At 42.9% G+C, this 17,509-nt stretch overlaps 1 protein-coding gene across 2 annotated transcripts in view; it reads left to right on the top strand.

Annotated features, from left to right (window-relative positions):
• Nucleotides 1-12,528, top strand: part of COLQ (collagen like tail subunit of asymmetric acetylcholinesterase) — a 43,973-nt gene extending 31,445 nt beyond the window's left edge. For both annotated transcript variants that reach the window (XM_030490680.1, XM_030489863.1), the window contains 5 exons: nucleotides 1,476-1,615; nucleotides 4,471-4,590; nucleotides 5,143-5,263; nucleotides 7,551-7,653; nucleotides 9,641-12,528. In XM_030490680.1, coding sequence (XP_030346540.1) covers nucleotides 1,476-1,615; nucleotides 4,471-4,590; nucleotides 5,143-5,263; nucleotides 7,551-7,653; nucleotides 9,641-9,710 — 554 coding nt within the window. In that variant the 3' untranslated portion in view covers nucleotides 9,711-12,528. The remainder of the gene's footprint in view (nucleotides 1-1,475; nucleotides 1,616-4,470; nucleotides 4,591-5,142; nucleotides 5,264-7,550; nucleotides 7,654-9,640) is intronic.
• The last annotated feature ends 4,981 nt before the right edge of the window (nucleotides 12,529-17,509 follow it).

Raw genomic sequence — 17,509 nt, 5'->3', positions numbered from 1 at the left:
CTATGCATGCACATGAACTCTGGGCAGCTTGTAAGACCAAGCAAAGACATGAAGGACAATACACAGCCCGCAGTGTTCAGTGACAGGGAAACATCAGGCAGGAGTTGCTCAACCTGGATATTTACTAAAGCATCTGAAAACAAAAGCAAAGCCATCTGGAAACTACTCTTGCTTCAAATGGACAACAACTGCTCTACTGCAGTTGATCTGTTCAATGTCCTCGTCCACTTTGCTTTCCCTTTTTCTTCCCTTGTTTACACCTGTGAGCAGGAGGTCTCTTCTTGTGGTGGTGAGGAAATGGTACATCTGTGAAGCTGGGGGTTGCTTCAAAATCTTCACAAACCTCATGTCTCCCATTATGAAACATCTTTGTCTTGAGTAAATTAGCTGGAAGTTTTCAGAGGGTGGAATTTTCACTGTGCCAATGGGAAGGCAGCCAGGATCTTGAGATTACTTTTTAAAGTAATTCCATCCATGGAAAGTTTATGTGGTGTCAGGCTTGTTAATCTTTTTCCTCTAGAATATAAGTTCTTATCCTAAAAGACCTTGCTGTAATGATGTCACTGCCTGCGGTATGAACATGTTGGCTCACAGTCTAATTCTGCAGAGTAGCACATCCTTGCCAAAGTTTGAAGTCAAAAAGCAGTATTTTTTACATTTTAATTTGCAGCTTTCTTATATTTCTAGTTGTGTTTTCCTGTACCCCTGAAACAGCATTGCTCAAGTGGTTGTACAAATGCACAAGTCCAATGCGTTGTGGATGTATACATAGACTGACTCTGCTAAACTTGGTGCATAGGTACTATAGAGTGATCTGTGTGTTCATCATGTCCTAAATTTCTATAGCTTCAAACAGGCTGATATTTATGCTAAGCAAATAGTGTCTCTCTTTCTCTGCAAACTTGGTAGAAAATTTAAACAGTGAACTGGAATATGACTGTGGTACAAACTTGAGTCTTTCTCCTGAAGTGCTGGAATTGGTGGTTCTGGTAATCATAGAATTCATAGACTCGGAATGGTTTGGGTTGGAAGAAACCCTAAAAATCACCCAGTTCCAACCCCCTGCCATGGGCAGGGACACCTTCCACTAGACCAGGTTGCTCCAAGCCCCGTCCAACCTGGCCTTGAACACTGCCAGGGATGGGGCAGCCACAGTTTCTCTCGGCAACCTGTGCCAGAGCCTCACCACCCTCATAGTGAAGAATTTCTTCCTAATGTCTAATCTAAATCTACCCTCCTTCAGTTAAAACTGGTCCCCCCTTGCCCTGTCACTACATGTCCTTGTAAAAAGTCACTTTCCAGATTTCTTTAGGTAATCCCTTCCCTTAGTTCCCAGTGGATTTGGTGGGAGATATGCATATCTGAAGGTGTATATAAAGTTTATATACACCTGACCTATACTTTCTCCACTAAGGCTGTGTTTGTGTTTTGTGTATTAACTTCTCAACAAGGCAACCTGGTATTTTGCTTCCTAGGACAATTTGCAGTAGGACCAAAAGGAGAAAGAGGACTTCCAGGGCCTCCGGGGAGATGTCTCTGCAGATCCCCACAACACATGAGTCACCCACCATATGAGGAATCTGTGTTTGGACACAGTTATCCTAAAGTCCCTGCGGTAAGCAGATTTCCTGGCACACGGTGTGAGCAGTTCTTGAGTAGTTTTACTGTAAGAGGGGGTGTACTCACTAATATTTTAGATTTAACAGAGAAGATGTCCATATGTATGCAATGTGTTATTTCTAGTGCCCAAAACCTCTGTGATCCAGTTGGTGCAAAAGAGTTTGGTCTCATAACTAGTTTGAGGGTTTTGTGATTGTGGTGCTGAAATGCAGCTGTTTCAAACCATCAGTAATGTAGCATGTGTTTAGAAACCTTTTTCAAGCCTGAGGATGCTCTCTCTCCTCTCCTACTGTACATATGTAATCTGTACTTTTTATTTCAGTAAACAGAAATATATTTCAGATTGGTCAGTGAAGTAAGCATCTCTTGCTTATTTTTTGTATCTTCTTCTGCAAAGACAGTGATTTTAGAATTGAATATTGTGATCAAGCATTTTGCATATATGATAGAACTTTCTCCCAAAGCACAGACCCTCTACCTTGAACCAAAAAGGAGTCTCTACAAACTGTGGGAGCCAGACTCCTGAGCTCCTGTATGTCTATAGACATATGCTTTGTATAGTTAATTTCAATCTCTAGCCTTCTTGAAAGCATTGAAGTAGGCAAATTGGACACAGCATTTTGAAGGACAAGTCACTGGTGGGAGGTTACCTAGCAATTTTTTATCTCTGATTTCTTTGGACTTTGTAAATACTATTCCTGCACTTGTTCCTTCTGCTGGGCCCCACCTTATTATTCTGTGCACTGTAGCACTTAATTAGCAATGAAAATGCTACCTTGATGCTATGTACCAGCACAGCACAGCCACTCCACTCATGCATGGCTATTGCTGGTGTCTGGTCGCCTCTGAATGACAAAAAGCAGCAATTAGCCATGTTAACTTTCCCATCTGTCACGTTGTCAGAAAGCTGTTACAGTGTGTGAAAAGGACCTATTCACAACACTTCCCATTAAACCGGGTCATTGAACTCAATCTTCTGCATGAGTGTGCTGCAAGTCTTTTCAGCTGCTCACTCATCCCTTTCTGTGTTGCATTACAAAAAAGCCCAGTTGTTTTGAAAATGTAATGGTGAGAGAAGAAAGTGCATGAAATAAAGGTGCACATCACACTGCATACTATTGCAGAAAAACCTGTCATGTACTTCATGACATGGAGAATTCATAGGAAAAGGTATAAGGCTGCAATATTCTGCGTTGTCTTCCTTCTCCATCAGGCAGTTTCATATTAGATCTCAAAAGATGGTAATGAGAGTGTAACCACCTAACAATATAATACCCTGCTCTATCGCTACGAACCCTCATTTGGTGATGATCAAGTACCAGTTTGTTCTCAGAAATGTGAGATGACAAAGCAGTAAACCTCAGCTCTGGAAGTGGAGCACGTGCATAGCAGCAGTCCCCATTCTCCTGCCCCATTTTTTTTGCTCCCTGGAGTGTCAAGAGCTGGAGCTTAAACATTGCTGTTATTTATTCTGCTCAGATCCCCATGTAGCAGCTTTGAAGTGTGCCTTGTACCACTTGAAAACTATTGTCAAGGTTTCTATAGCTGTAGATGGAAAAGACCCAGAGATAGTGCTCTGTGAGCCAGTCCCAGTGTTGAGTGGTTTGCCAAAGCAGCATCTTTCTGCAACACATCCCCACTGCAATCACCCATTTGCCCATCAACTCCTCTAGTGCCAGTACTGCCAGAGAGGGGAGAGGCCAGGAAACAAACCACTGTTTTTCTGTCAGTAGCCAAGATTCATTCTGGTTTTTAAATCTTTTGCAATTTCAAAGGCCAGTATCTGTAACAGAGAGCACAGATCTGCTATTGAGTTCAAGATAAATTAGAGCTCTGGGGCTGAGCTCCTGAACACAATTACAGGATGAGTTCTTTGCTGGCTTTCTGTTTCTTTGCTTTCTTTCATTCAAGCTGAAGGCATTTTTATTCAGTGCTTCCTTAATGAAATTGGCCTTTGTTGAGGGCTATGGAATATTCTGGCTATGTAAAAATTTCAGGGTAATTTGTTTTAAAAAGAGCCAATTCTGTTTATGCTGGTGGGAATCAGCCTCAGCCCTAAATCCATTTTCATCAGAAGCACTCCATTTGCTTTTTCTTAATTTAAAAATGGTTTAATCTTGCTAAAATTAATTTGGTTAAACTGCTGAAGGAAGAGATTATTTCCTAATGCCCCTTACAGCCAATTGCAGTGACCAAAGACATTTTAAAAAGGGTAAGAGAGCAGCTTATCCTAATTTTTCCATTTTAAACTTTTTTTTCTCTGCTTAATTGAAGACTTGGCTTTAGACCAAAGTATATACATAAAAAGAAACATGCATTTCTATGCAAATTAAGTCTAAATAAAGTACAAAGTAGTAAAAAATAAGTGAAGGTTGCATTGAGCAATGAGTTATTTATTTTGTAGCCACGAGCATGCCTAAAAAATTATAGACAAGCCTCCAAAAAGCACTTATGCCCATACGGATTTTGCAGTTGTTCCAGCCTGCAACCATTTGAGCATCGGACAGTTTTTCTCAGCAATTATTATGCTTAAGCATTTGCACGATCATTACCTGTGGAAGTACATGCTGTAATAGGGGCCATTGGAGCCATAGCTGGGTGGTCAGGAGAGACAATTCTTCTTTGGAAACTTGTTTCTCTTCTTGCTAGTCACAAAGGAGCCTCTTACGGTCTGGCAGTCATGGGTGGAAGTTCTCACACCATTCTGTATCTGAAACCAAGCAAACAATTTTTCTGCACATAATTATTTAATTATGTGCAGATACATATGTCAGTTGGCAAAACTAGATTCTGTGACAAGCCAAAATACTTCTTGAGACGTCACCAACCACCTCTTTCTCTGTGTCCCAGATTTTTGTGGTGAATAATCAAGAAGAATTGGACCGGTTAAACACTGAAAATGCCTTAGCTTTTAGAAGAGATCAGAGATCTTTGTATTTCAAGGATACCTTTGGATGGCTCCCAGTCCAGGTGAAAATATGACTGTGGTCTCAGAAAACTCGTGAGTGTATGTTTCATTTTTAAATACAGAACATAATGTCTGCACTTAAGGTGTCATATGGAGAAAAAGCTCATTTTTGAGCACTGCCACAACTGTACATACTTACGTGATTTTTGTTCACAGGAGTCTTAATTACTGAGGCATTAACTCACCAGTGTTGCAAGTTTTGCTAACGTCCCTATGAGGAGGAATTACAATAGTAAAGAATGTCCTTTTTTTTAATGCAAAATAAAGCAAAACTCACCAGGGTACAAAGTTGTGGAAAAACACAAATCCTGCAAATCAAACCTATGTATTTCCTTTTTGCTTCAAGTTGCTAAGTTAAGTCCTGCAGAAATCAGGGGCAGGGTCCTTCTTGTGTCTACTGGATTTTGAATCAGATTCTGTATAAGTGCGAACCACCAAATAGTGGGATATGAAAACCTGGTTATGGGATCTGTCTCCCACAACCCTTCACCTCGGCCTGCTAGCCAGGCTGCTCATGGTCCAGTTCAGTAACTGCTGTGTGTTTGTTTGGCCAGCTATCCCCTTTCTATCCCATGGATTACCGCTTTGAGGATGGCGATACTTGTGGAGATGGGATTGTACAGGATGGGGAAGAGTGCGATGATGGCAATACGGTTGTGACCGATGACTGTATAAGTAAGTTACAGCGCATCAAGAGCAGCCTCTTTCTACCAGGGAAGGTGCATTAATTGTTTCCATAGGGTACACTGCTGCGTAAGTCACACAAGTGTACCACTCAGGGGAACTTGCATGGCTTGTGGGTCGAGTGCAGGGGGAGGGAGGCACAATGGCCATAGTGTGAAAACTGAGGTCCTTCATGCATGTGGATGCCACACACCAGCACAAGACAGAAGTGTTGCCAAGTGCTTCTCATGCACCCTCATTAAGGGCCATGTACTTCACTGAGCAGAAGCACCTGCAGTCAGACCAAACCCACTGCATTTCAGGGGCCAAATCCAGCAGCTGGTTTACATTACACACCTTTCTGGGGGACTGCCAGCTTCCTGTCCAAAAGATGTAGCATACTTTTGCATTGCATCACAAAACCCCTTAGGATAGGCAGTAAAGCTGGCTGTTGCTAACAGCAAGCAGCAAGCTAGATCCTGGGTCCAGTAAAACTGCTTTTGATTGCTATTCACTTGCATAGGGAAGGTGTCAGCCTTCACTACCTTCACTGTTTGGTTTATATAACATTTGATTCCTGTCTAGTCAAGCTTCCTTTCATCTTGCTGGTTGTGGATAGCAAAAAGCATATATGCATCCAAGCAGATGTGGCAACCTTCATATCTACCTTTCAGTTACTTTTACTGCTTGATTCCTTCCCCAGAGCACAGCACTCTACCCAATCTACAGCTGACACACAGCAGGTTTGTTACTCTGTTGGCTCTAGCAAACGGATGCTTCTTCACATTTCAGAACAAGCATCAGCTGACACTGAAAGATTTAATTTTTCTTTGTCGTTTGTATAGCACTCCATTCTTTAGCCTGACTTTGAAAATGAAGTGCGTGCAGCCATGCGCTGTGTGAGTTTGTCCATCCACCTGTCCCCCACCACGCTTCCCCTTATAACTGAGGAATCCCAACCAACTTCTTGATGACAACAGGAAAGAGATTTCAAAGGCAGTACAATTGCAACAGGTATAGGGAGACATATAAACAAATACCCCTCTAAGCCTTCCTGGCTGCAGAGTAATCCAGTGAGAGAGCATGAGCTCTCCAGCCTCCAAGCATGAGAAAATGATTCAGTTAGACTTTGCAATTAACTCTGGGGAACAAGCATGCAGGAAATGGTGTTCATTAGTTCTAGCGCCTGCAACATTGTACATTGCTTGTCTGGAAGTACATCGTGTTACTTTGTGCTATACGCTGGGCAAAGCTTTAGGTCAATCGAGGCCTTCTGACAATGATGTGACCTGAAGAGTTATCACTGAGTTACTTGGAAATGGGCACATTGTCATTCTTCTGCTCATGTGACTGAACCGAAAGAAAAAGGTTAACCAAATGTTAAGTAGATTTAACTGTAAAATAGGTTCTTTTTTTTTGGAAGCATCAGTTTCTAATAAACAGATGCTTGGTGCAATTAATTAATAATATCTATTTGTAAATAACCCACTTTACCTCCTACAGACTCCCTATTCTTGAGTGTCCTTTTAATCTGTAGTTTAACAGTTTTCCAAGAAGATGTCAAAGGGATTTTAGCTAAATGAATTTGTTTTGAGTCACACTCAAAAAGTTGAGGACATCAAAAGCAAAGTCTGTTTGCTAGAATAGCAAACAAACCCACTAATTACAGCAGCCTACATGCAGTCAGCATGCAAAAATGCCACAAGGCCCACTCACACCCCAGTCAGTAGGAGTCGGCAGTGGGAAAAACACCTTTTTGGCAATCATAACATACCCTTTTTTAGTTTTGATAGACAGGCAATAGGTCTGCAGAATTCTGGTAGTATGTGAGAACTCATTTGCAGTATACACACATAGATACCATGCAATATTGGGTAAAGGTCTAGGCTGGGATTTTCAAACCACTTAAAGACCTCAGAATGTTCTTTTGAAACTGTGGCCTCCTCAAATCATTTATGTTAACTATATTTTATGCTTACTTTAATTTTCATTTTGGTAGTAATTATCTGTGGTGATAGTAATTATTAGGATGCTGTTGCAATTAGTGTTTCCGTAGCAAATAGTTTTAGCAGTTATCCATTCTTTCCCTTGGTCTTTGAAATTAGGCTACAAAAAAACCCAACACACCATATTCTTTGTAGTGAAGAATATTCCTCCTCCTAAGACAGTCCTTACAGGATGCCCTCCCCAGAATGCCTTGTTTTATACTTTGTCCTTAAAAATCTAGTTCCACTTACCTTATCTGCTTCTTTTACATATGAGGTGCCTTGAAAGTATTTCTTTCTGTATTTTTCGTCAGGATGCCGCCGTGCTTACTGTGGAGATGGCTATAGACATGAAGGGGTTGAAGATTGTGATGGAAAGGATTTTGGATATTTGACGTGTAAAACATATCTCCCTGGGTATGTATGAGCTGCCATCACTTTGGGTTAGGGGGTTTTATCTGGTTGTTTTTTCTGTTTTCTCTTCGCCAGCTTTAACGCAAAAAAGTATTACCCACTTCAACCGTGTTCCACTGGGACCACTGCAGGCAGTGGGAGAGAAAGACTATATCAGATTATTTCTTTATATCATTGACTTTGAGAGCTAAATCTCATCTCTCAGTAATTAGCACATACCTCTTATTGCACAAAATGAGTAAAGGTAAATAGACATATGCTTGCCCATTGCTTGCAAGGTTTCCTTGTTTTGTGACATTATCATTGCATTAATGTTCACCCACAACATCCCAGGAATAGGAAAGACTATGAGAAGAAAATGATTACACTGAAGGAAAAACCCCAACAAACCAAAACCACAATCTCCAGCTGACCTCCTGTTGCCCTTACCTTTAGTGGGTACTCTAGGGGTATGTTTGTTTCCGAATCAACCAGTCACCTATCAACCTTTCCAAAGGCCAGGAAATTCACTCAGCAGTGATGCAAAGCCATGCATCTGCTTAGCAATGGCCTTCATTTAAAACATCTGCTTATTGTTGACTTGCCTTCTCTGCCTTTGTTTAAGCAGCTTCTTCTGGTGAGCATTTTGCCTCCTACAGCAGTCCTCCTATTAAACTGTCAGGTATTGTTACTGGCTAACAGGAAACATTTAATTTGCAAATGAAATTAGGCACAGAGCCCTCATCATTCATGGAAGAATAATGTGCTAATTGACAGGAATAAGAAACCACAGGATGTCTTTGTAAATCAGGTGCTGTGCTAATCCTTCCACTGCAATTGTTGGAGCACTCCTGGTGTAAGAGATTACCGGTATGGAGACCAGCAAACCTGGCAATCTGAAATATTTTACAGACAGTATCTCATCTTCAGACAGCGTGGATCTGTTCTCTACTGCAAAAGCTATTCCCTTCTAAGAACCCAAAGTTTGGTGCCAAAAATAGCAAGCTTTTGCGTGAGAGTTTTTTATAAATTTCACATTCCATGTACAATCAAGTCATGAAGAGCAACTGAGATACTTTATTTTTGTGTGTGCAGTCTGCAAGTTATCTGCTAAATTAAAGAAAAAGCTGTGAATCATAAGCATGTCAGTGGGCACTCCCAAGGGGGTTTCATCCCAAAGTATCCTTTCCTCCAAGAGCTCTTCTGCAACTGTTTTTCCCATTTTCTACTCTTCTCAGTCCCCAAATCCCTCCTTCTGTTTCACACATCTTCATTTCAGATTTTATGTTGGGTTTCTGAGAATGTGGGTTATCCAAGGACATAGCTTTAAGGACCTGCTTAATGGCTGCTTAATCCACAGTTTGTGGATTATTTGATTCATGGGTTATTCACTTATAGATATGCTAGCAATAAAAGCTCATCAAAACGCTTATTTTATTAACATCTCTGCTCAGGTCTTCAGTAGGTAGAGTCACTGCAGCTCAGTTTAAGTCAGGAGAAAGACAAAAATCACTGGATTTCCTTATTTTGCAAGGACCCTTACATTCACCTTTTTTTTAATCTCAAAGGTGGGCATGTGTCACTGTCATTATTTCAAGTACACAAAAAATAAGTTAAAGGACAGGCACAGTCATGCCTGCTGGATATATTGGAAGTAACTGGAAAAACACTTAAAGGCTCAGATATTTCATTACACAGTTCCCAAGGGTGAGTGCCAAGGCCTCCTGCACCCACCCCCGCTCAAGTCCCGGTGCCCACAGGGATTTTATTCTTTAATTGACATTACTGGGAATTAAGTCTTCGCTCATAGTTTCTCCTGGACTCTTATTTTGCTGACAAGTGGGAGCACAGTGGAGCACTGATGAAATTATCCTCTTATTTTGGTTCCCATATGTTGCGACTGCATATAGCATTTTCTGATGTTCTTCACTCCTACAGAGAGTTACATCCAGAAACCACGTAATGTGAACTATAGCATACTTTGAAACTGAGATATTCTCTTTTATTTTAGGTCTTATGGAAGATTGCGATGCACTTCTTACTGCTACATCGACTCTACACAGTGTCGATACTTCACATGAGGGGAGCGGAGGTGGGTAGCATCCCACACGCAGTGGGGTGCTAGGTGCTACACTATCATCTATCCAAGAAGGACTGGGACAAAAAAAACCCCCACCCACCTCTGTGTGAAAGCAAACAAAGAGACATCATGCTGCTGATGGCCATTTTGAGATGTTTTTCTTTTTCTTTTAAAATTTAGCCAGATTGGGAAAAAATAGGACCACTGCATCCTGTCTTAATAGAGAAATGTCAAACGGTGTTTACCAGTAAGAAAGACCTTTATGTGGCTGTGGGTGGCATCTCACACTCCATCAATCACAAATGTCATGTTAAGCTACTGGAAACTGAGTTTTTCACTAACCAGGAATATCGTGTAACAATATTACCTCGATTTAGCACTGTTAAACCTACAGGTAAGCTCTTCAGGGTTTCTGTCTTTAAACCTTCTCAGCATAAACACAAAGCGTATCTTGGATGCGGTGTTTATAGAGACTTTCTCTTTTTACAATGTGAACTTTGCAAGTTGAGTGATGGATTCAGCGACATTAAAGGGTAGCTATACACCTTCGTGGGTTGAAGGAGCAGATGCCCTTCAGTAAATGCTTTCAGGATCAGCAAATCAGCCAAAAAAGCTCGTTAACAAGGCTCTGTGTGTCTGTGTGCATGCATGGCAATGCAATCACAGGAGGCCTGAAACTGCAGACCACCAAGGCCAAAAGGACAAATAAACTGTGACGTAACCAAGGAGCTCTTTCCCAGGAGAGGAATCAGACAAGGAGGGAAGATGAAGAAGGAACATGTTTCCATATTTTTCACCTTTGTGCTGAGCTGGCTGTGCTCTGCTTGACCCCGAAGGGGGTGGGACTGCATTGGTCACCTGCCTGAAACTACACCATGACTACGTACACACCGCCTTCACTCTGGTTTATCTACTGGAAGGTCTTCTCGTTTTCATCCCCTTGTCCACCCAACCATCATCATTGAATCCCGGTTACACCCTGTCCTCTCTCTATCCCACTCACTGTTTCCGCCATTGTGTCTGGGGTACCCCTCCGTGTACGTTCTTACTTTTGTATCGCTGTAAATCAGACTTTGGAGTAGGGTGTTTATGGATGCTCATACATGCTGTGTAATATACAGTGTAATATACATGTATTTTTGTTTTTCAGAAAGTTTGTTCAACTATATTAGCTCTGATAGGAGTCAGGGTAATTATATACTTATTTATTAGTAAGCATTAAAGAGCGACTTTCATATGGGAAGTGTATTAAATGTTACGTGTGAAAGAGTCTATAACAGAGGAAAATGAATCAATGGATGTGCAGAATTCAGGACTAGAAGCCTCAAATCAAGGTGTTATTTTCATACAAGCCACTCTTTTCTGCTTCGCGATCAATGCTGCACACGACTGTTTGAAATGCGAGAGTTATCTGTACCGGTGACAGCACTGCAACAGCTGCACTCACACTGGTAATACTGTAAAGGTTAAATAAAGGTGGATGTTGTGTTGTAATGATAACGCATTAAAGCAATCAAGAAATGCATACAACTTTCACCACCTGTATAGAAGACTCCAACTCTTCGTGTCCAAAGTGATACTGGAAATCATCAATTAAAAAAACCCAAAACAACCAAAACAACAAAACCCACAGTTGGTGTACTCTTTGTGGCTGTCACTTACCTGAGCTATTTATGTTGCTATGAAGCCAGGCCAACAGCATTTGTAGCCCAGTTCAAATTTTTTCATCTTGTTGCTTTTCTTCTTTTTAAACAGACGTCTTAATAACAGGCCAAGGAACCACTGGGGCAAGGAGCTTGCCCTAAGCTCTGGAAATCTGGGTGCTAGCACAGCTGCCTTTCAATTTCCCCTTGTGCTGTGATGGGTTCCAGCAGCGTCACACTATGCAGTAGCACGTATCCCGGCAGAAGGCTCCAAAGGACAGCTGTGCTTCCAGCAGCACATCTTGCTGGCCAATCCTTCAGATGAACCTCTGGCAACATCTGCCTGGTGTTACCATCCTGAGCTTGGAGACTTTTCATCTGAACCCCTCACCTTCTCCAAGGAGTTCATCTCTGCTCCCCAAAAGGCTGGAGTCTTTGGGAAAATTGGTGATTCCAGTGGCCTTTCATCTTCAGGTTGAAGTCACATAATTTTTAAAAGCTCCTACCTCCAAAGGACATTGAGTTGCAAAGCAAAGCGCATAGAAGGTAGGGAATATAAACAGGAGATCTGATCATATAGTAAAATTGTACTGTGCTGCACATGTTCAGGAAGGGGCATATTGGTCTGGTCAGAAAACATTCACAAAGCATGGATTTTAAATGGACTTCATTAATTCAGCATCTGAACAGAAAGAAAGCAGCATAAGATATAAGGGGGAAAAAAAGACCTGAAACAAGTTTCTCTGCCATTACTGTCATGTTTCCCTCAGATGACAAAGCATGAGGAAGATATCTGGGAAGGTGTTAAGTATATATGATTTAAAAGGCTGCAAAATAAATCCTTCCTCCTTATTTCTGACATACTGCTTTATCATTAATTGGGGATTCTTCAGCTGGACAGTGCCTGGTCTGCTGTGAATTATCTTCCCTCCTGCTCTGAGTTTCTTAACATGTTGTGCCAAGACTGGTTCAAAAGTTAATTGGGGTATTGCAGTTCCTTGGCCTTTTGGAGCAGCAAATGCTTGTGAGAGAGTTTTTTAAGTGATTAGTATGCAGCTCTAGAGAAATACAAAACCAGTATGATTTTACACCATGCACTGTATTAAATGTCTACTAAAAATCCAGCTTGCACTTAATATATAATTAAATATATGTAGTTACCTACTGTGTGTATTAGCAGCTCATGTCAATAAATCATGCTACCTTAGTTCTGCTATGTCCTTAATTTAACCTATTTTGTTTTGGGTTTGGAAACACAGTTTTTAAAGGTAATTACTTAGTTTAAGATACTGGGGAGGGAAAAAAGCCTGTGCTTCCCCTCCCATGCCTGCTGCCTCTCCCCAGCTGCCTCTGGACCCAGCTCTGTGTGGTCACACCATCATGGACAGCCTGGGGTTGTGACTGTGCATCCCCACACCCAGTCTTACCACTGCCTCAGCCCCACAGTGACCTGTGCAACACACCATGCGCAGAACAGCTCCACCTACATTGATTTTTGGTTGTAATTGGTGTCACATGGGCTGCTTTAAGAGAGCTTTGGGCTGTAGTTTGGGTGCTATCTCCTCCTGCTACCTCATAGCCTAATGACTGGTTTGTAACTCTTACCAGTGGCTGAGCTGATGGCTGCAAACCTGAAAGCAATGGTGTTGGGTGCTGATGGATGATGGGAATGGTGGTGGTGGCACCCAGAGTTTGGTCAGTCCCAGCGGCCAGCACCCAGGCTTTGGGAAGAGGCTCATGCCCTGCCATAGCAGTCATCCAGAGGCTTTTTGTACAACAGAGTATCCCAGACAAGGGCAGTGCTGTCTATCCCCAGGGGAAATGGAAGTGAATTGACAGCCAGAGGATGAATGAGTCTTTGGGGCGGTATATTTTCTGCCTGTCCTTTCTAAAAGCTCAGCTTTGTGACACTCACCTCTCTGGCTTTCCAAATGCTTACATCATGTCTCTCTTCACTTCAAATCATCCAGAAATGTAGCCAACCCCGTCCTTGCCCATAAATCTGGCCATGCAGCTCATTGCCTTTTTTCATCCTTACAGTTTCCTTTAATGTCACCAAAGTTCCTAGCCTTTGTAGTCTCTCCAATACCTTGCAATGCCCTCACTGCTCTGCAAGCACTGGTTTTAGTCAGCTTCTTTTTCAGCCTCTCACGCCACCCCTTTTCAAACATCGTCTGCATGCCACAGCCCCACAAACGTCAAAGCCCCTTGGCCGCAATTCTTTCCTTCTTAAAGGTAATCTTGGTGCAATTCCCATTTCAGTCTTAGTGATCTGGACAAAAGGAGAGGGGATTGGAGGGTATCCTTAAACCGCGCATTCCCCAGAACAGGCACAGTCCTTAAGCACCAGCTGCTTATGAGTAATAACAGTAATAAGTCCCTGGTTAGCTGCTTTTGGGGACAATTCAATAGCTTTGGCACTCTGCTGTCACAGACGATCAGGGCATGTATTAAAAAAAGACCAAAATAAACCCAAGAGAAGTAAACCAGTGCTGTACTGTGATTCTTTGATGTAGTCAAATGTATCATGCAGGCAAGGCAATGCCACAAGAAGATCTTTAAACAGGTGTTGGAAAAATAACATTTTAATTTACAAAGGGTGAGGCAACAGACACCACTTTGTCATAGACTTTCAAGTTCTTCCTCTGATAGCTTTTGCCTAAGTCTCCTTAGGCAAAAGATGCAGCAAAGCAAGTGTCCCTCCCCTGGAAACCATTCTCCTTCATGGAAAACACTGAGTAATGGGCTATTGAACTCTGCTACAGGCAATGTAAGCTACTGGCAGGAAGACAAACTAAAGCAGGCCACTAGTGAATGTTCAGAGCAACTGATGCTTATTGATCTGGTAAGGGACTGTGCAACTTGCAGGCTGTCTGAGTGCTGCCAAACCTTAATCAAAGAGAAAAAAGGAGCAAAGCCCAAGCAAACGAGCCATTCTGTGTCTCTACTGAACACGGTCAGTGAAAAAAACCCCACTAGATTAATGCATTCAGCCCCATGCCCAGCAATGTGTTCTTTGCTGAAGTCCTCTATATTGAAGGCTGGTGTGACTCCAGGTCTGTAGAGGCCAGAGCAAAGCCTGGGCACATGCTTTCACTGCATTGGTAATTACTGGGGCATTTAGGAGGATGGCCCTGAACCAGCCCAGCCAAGGAAAGGCTGTGTTTGAAAGGGTAGTTAGGGCAAATTATATTAGAGGAGTGTACTCCTGCTGGAAATTACATTATGGTCCACTTCCCTCCCTCCTCCCCCAACAAAATCTTGGCACTTTAAAAGCACTGAGTTATAGCCCTGGCCTTTTAGGGATTTTAATTCACTCTAACAGCTTCCTGTGCATCTGATGGAGGGTCCAGTTTGGATGCATGATCTTTTTGAGTGAGAGAGAATAGGGTTTAAACAGCTGTATTTTGCTGCAGCTGTCCGACCCACTGCTGAACAAGTATCCCTCCCTGCACAGGCTGCTGCTCAGCATCTTCTTTGGGGAAGGAGAACCACGGAGCTGAAGCCAGCCAAGCTAAGCAGTGCTGCAGGGCACTCCAGGGAGCCGGAGCCTCTCTGGCTATCGTGCTCAGGGTGGGAAGGGGCCTCGTGCCACATGTGCATCTCTTCAGGAAAAGCTATGTGTCAGGCTGTCCCCATTGTTCCCCAGGGCTAATGTTACCAGTGGCATCTTATGCAGGACACAGGGAAGGACAAAGCAGTCCCAGAGCTGTTTTGCAGGCACGGCTGGGAGCCTGCCCAGCTGGTGTGTGACAACACAAATGCGGAGCCCTGACGGAGCAGGAATCTGAGGCAATGGGATGATAAATCAGCCAGGAGGAAGAGAAGGTAACATAAACCTTCTCGCAGAGCAGCACATTTAGTATATTTAGAAACTCAGCAACTTATGACTCTCAGCCACAGTGTCACCATTGAATAAGTGAACAAACTGACATCAGTGTTAAATTCAAGCCTATGGCAAAATGTATGTGCTTGACCCTTGTGCCAGGCATGGAAGGAAGCTTTTGTGATTCATCTTAGAGAGGAGACAGATACCTGTCAGGGTCAGCATCCCCTGTATGAAGTGAACAAGGGGGGGGATGACAGTTATTCACCATCACCCTCCCAGGAGGAAGAGGCACCCAATGGCATTTCCCAGTGAAGCACTAGCAAGCACTGACTTAGGACGTGGAAATGCAAGCATGTAAGTCTCATTTTCCTTTGCCCTCTTAAGCAGAGCATCTCCAGTTTGGTGAAGCAAGGAGAAAATAGCTTGGGGACGCTATACTCTTCCCAAGCCCATTGTGGGGGGCCAGAAACTTTTTAGTGATGAATTTTGTTTGGAAGAGAAGAGCTCCCATTGCTGCTTGCCCTTCTTATTTCCATCAGGCATTAAACTCACCATGAGGGAGCTGAGGGAAGGGGCCAGTCAGACATTTGGTGCTTCCCATGCCTTCCTCTTGGAGGTTATTTGATGGGCAAACATACAGGGGACCCTGGCAACCCTGACACACTATAGCAATAGAATTCCTTTTATACATTTCCATTGGGTTTCTCATCTCACCTACCTGGCACCACTGCTCTGAGGATGGGACATGCCAAGCAAGGTAATATTGAGGACTGCTTAGGTTTTGAATTGTTACCAGATTTAAAGGGGAAGATGACTGCTTAGGGGTAAGAAAGAGAACAATTGAGGCAACTGAACTGTCCAGAAATGTCCTGTTGAAACGTGTGTATTATAGGCCAAAAACCTGCAGGGAGGCTGGTCAAGAAGTACAATAAGAAGCCAGATTTCATCTGTAATGCTCCAGTGCATTCAGACAAACCATCATAAACCACCTGGTGACGTTAGTGACAAGTCTTGCAGTCATTTGACCAGATATTAGTTGTCAAATCCAGCAGTAACCCCAAAGCAGAAGCATGGGACCAGCAGGGTAAAGCTGCTCATCTCACAGGTCTCGGTGGTCACAGTGAAGGGCAGAGAGGCTTGCTCTGTGCCAGGATGTTTTAAGCAAGACAACACCTGGTGTGAAATGCTGCAGGATTACAGCTTCTAAATAGAGTCAGGGAGCTGTACCTGTTGCTGCTTGGGCTTAGCAGGCTCAGCTCTGCCTTAAGCTGTCTGAGACTGAGCTGTTATCCTGATCTAAAGATGTTAAATATTTGTTCTCCACTCCACACTGCTCCGTTATTTGATGAGTGGTAATGTCCTGTAGGTTTGCCAGGGGGTAACCACAGCAGAAATGACTCAACTGCTGTGACTGGCCCTTGGGGCAAATAGGTTGAAGTAAGAAGAGTTTGTACTGGGTATCAGCAAGGAAGAACCGAGCCCTGAGGACAAACAAATAATGTCATTATTCCTCCTGCATTCAGCAGTCAAGTATCTGTTAGACCATTTGCAAGCGGAAACCCATGCTCTCTTTACTCATACTGTCCCTGTATTTTGGAGCCCTGAGGATGGCGGGACTCTAGTTGTGGGATAAAAGACAGGCAAAACCACCCAAAAGGTCGCTAGCCCTGTGTCAGCAGTGGGGTTTCTGCAGTGCCATGCAGCACTGCCCTGCGATGCTCAGGTAGCTCTGGTTTCTCTCCTTGCCTGCAACACCAGTACCTGGTTTCACGGCTGGTTGAACTGTTTGGTGAGCACATGAAGGTTGAAGTCTTCTTAATTTCTACTGTATCGATGCACTGCATGGTGATTTGGTACTGGAAGGAGTTCCCCTCTGCACCCTCACCAATTATGGCTCAACTGAAGGTTGTTGCTGAGACTGAGGGACCCATGCTTGGCAGCTCTGATTTAAGGAGATGGTCAGATCTGTCTGATGTTTATTTAGAGACAGAACCAAGGCAGTTTTCCAGACCATGTCTTGGTTCACCAAATTTTGAAGCCCATAAGAAAAGTCCTTTAAGGCAAGACTTAACAGAGGGCTCATTACAACAACAGAGGGCTGATTATTTCTCAACAGAGGGCTGATTATTTCTTTGCTTCTTTCTGTTAAAAAAAAAGGAGTAATAAAAAATAGTTACCTTTGAAAAGTTACATTTGTGTAGGAATATCCTGCTTCGATGTGTTTTTAAGCATCTATATCAATAGCTGAAAACAGTGCTCCATATGAGATGGTCTGTGGACAAGAAAATATTAAGTGGACAGATGAATCCTCTCCCTGTACTGGTAACA

This window comes from Strigops habroptila, chromosome 1 (genome assembly GCF_004027225.2).
Source record: "Strigops habroptila isolate Jane chromosome 1, bStrHab1.2.pri, whole genome shotgun sequence".
NCBI classification, from domain to species: Eukaryota; Metazoa; Chordata; class Aves; order Psittaciformes; family Psittacidae; genus Strigops; species Strigops habroptila.
The sequence above is the reverse complement of the archived record's forward strand: the minus strand, read 5'-3'. Positions and strand labels throughout refer to the sequence as shown.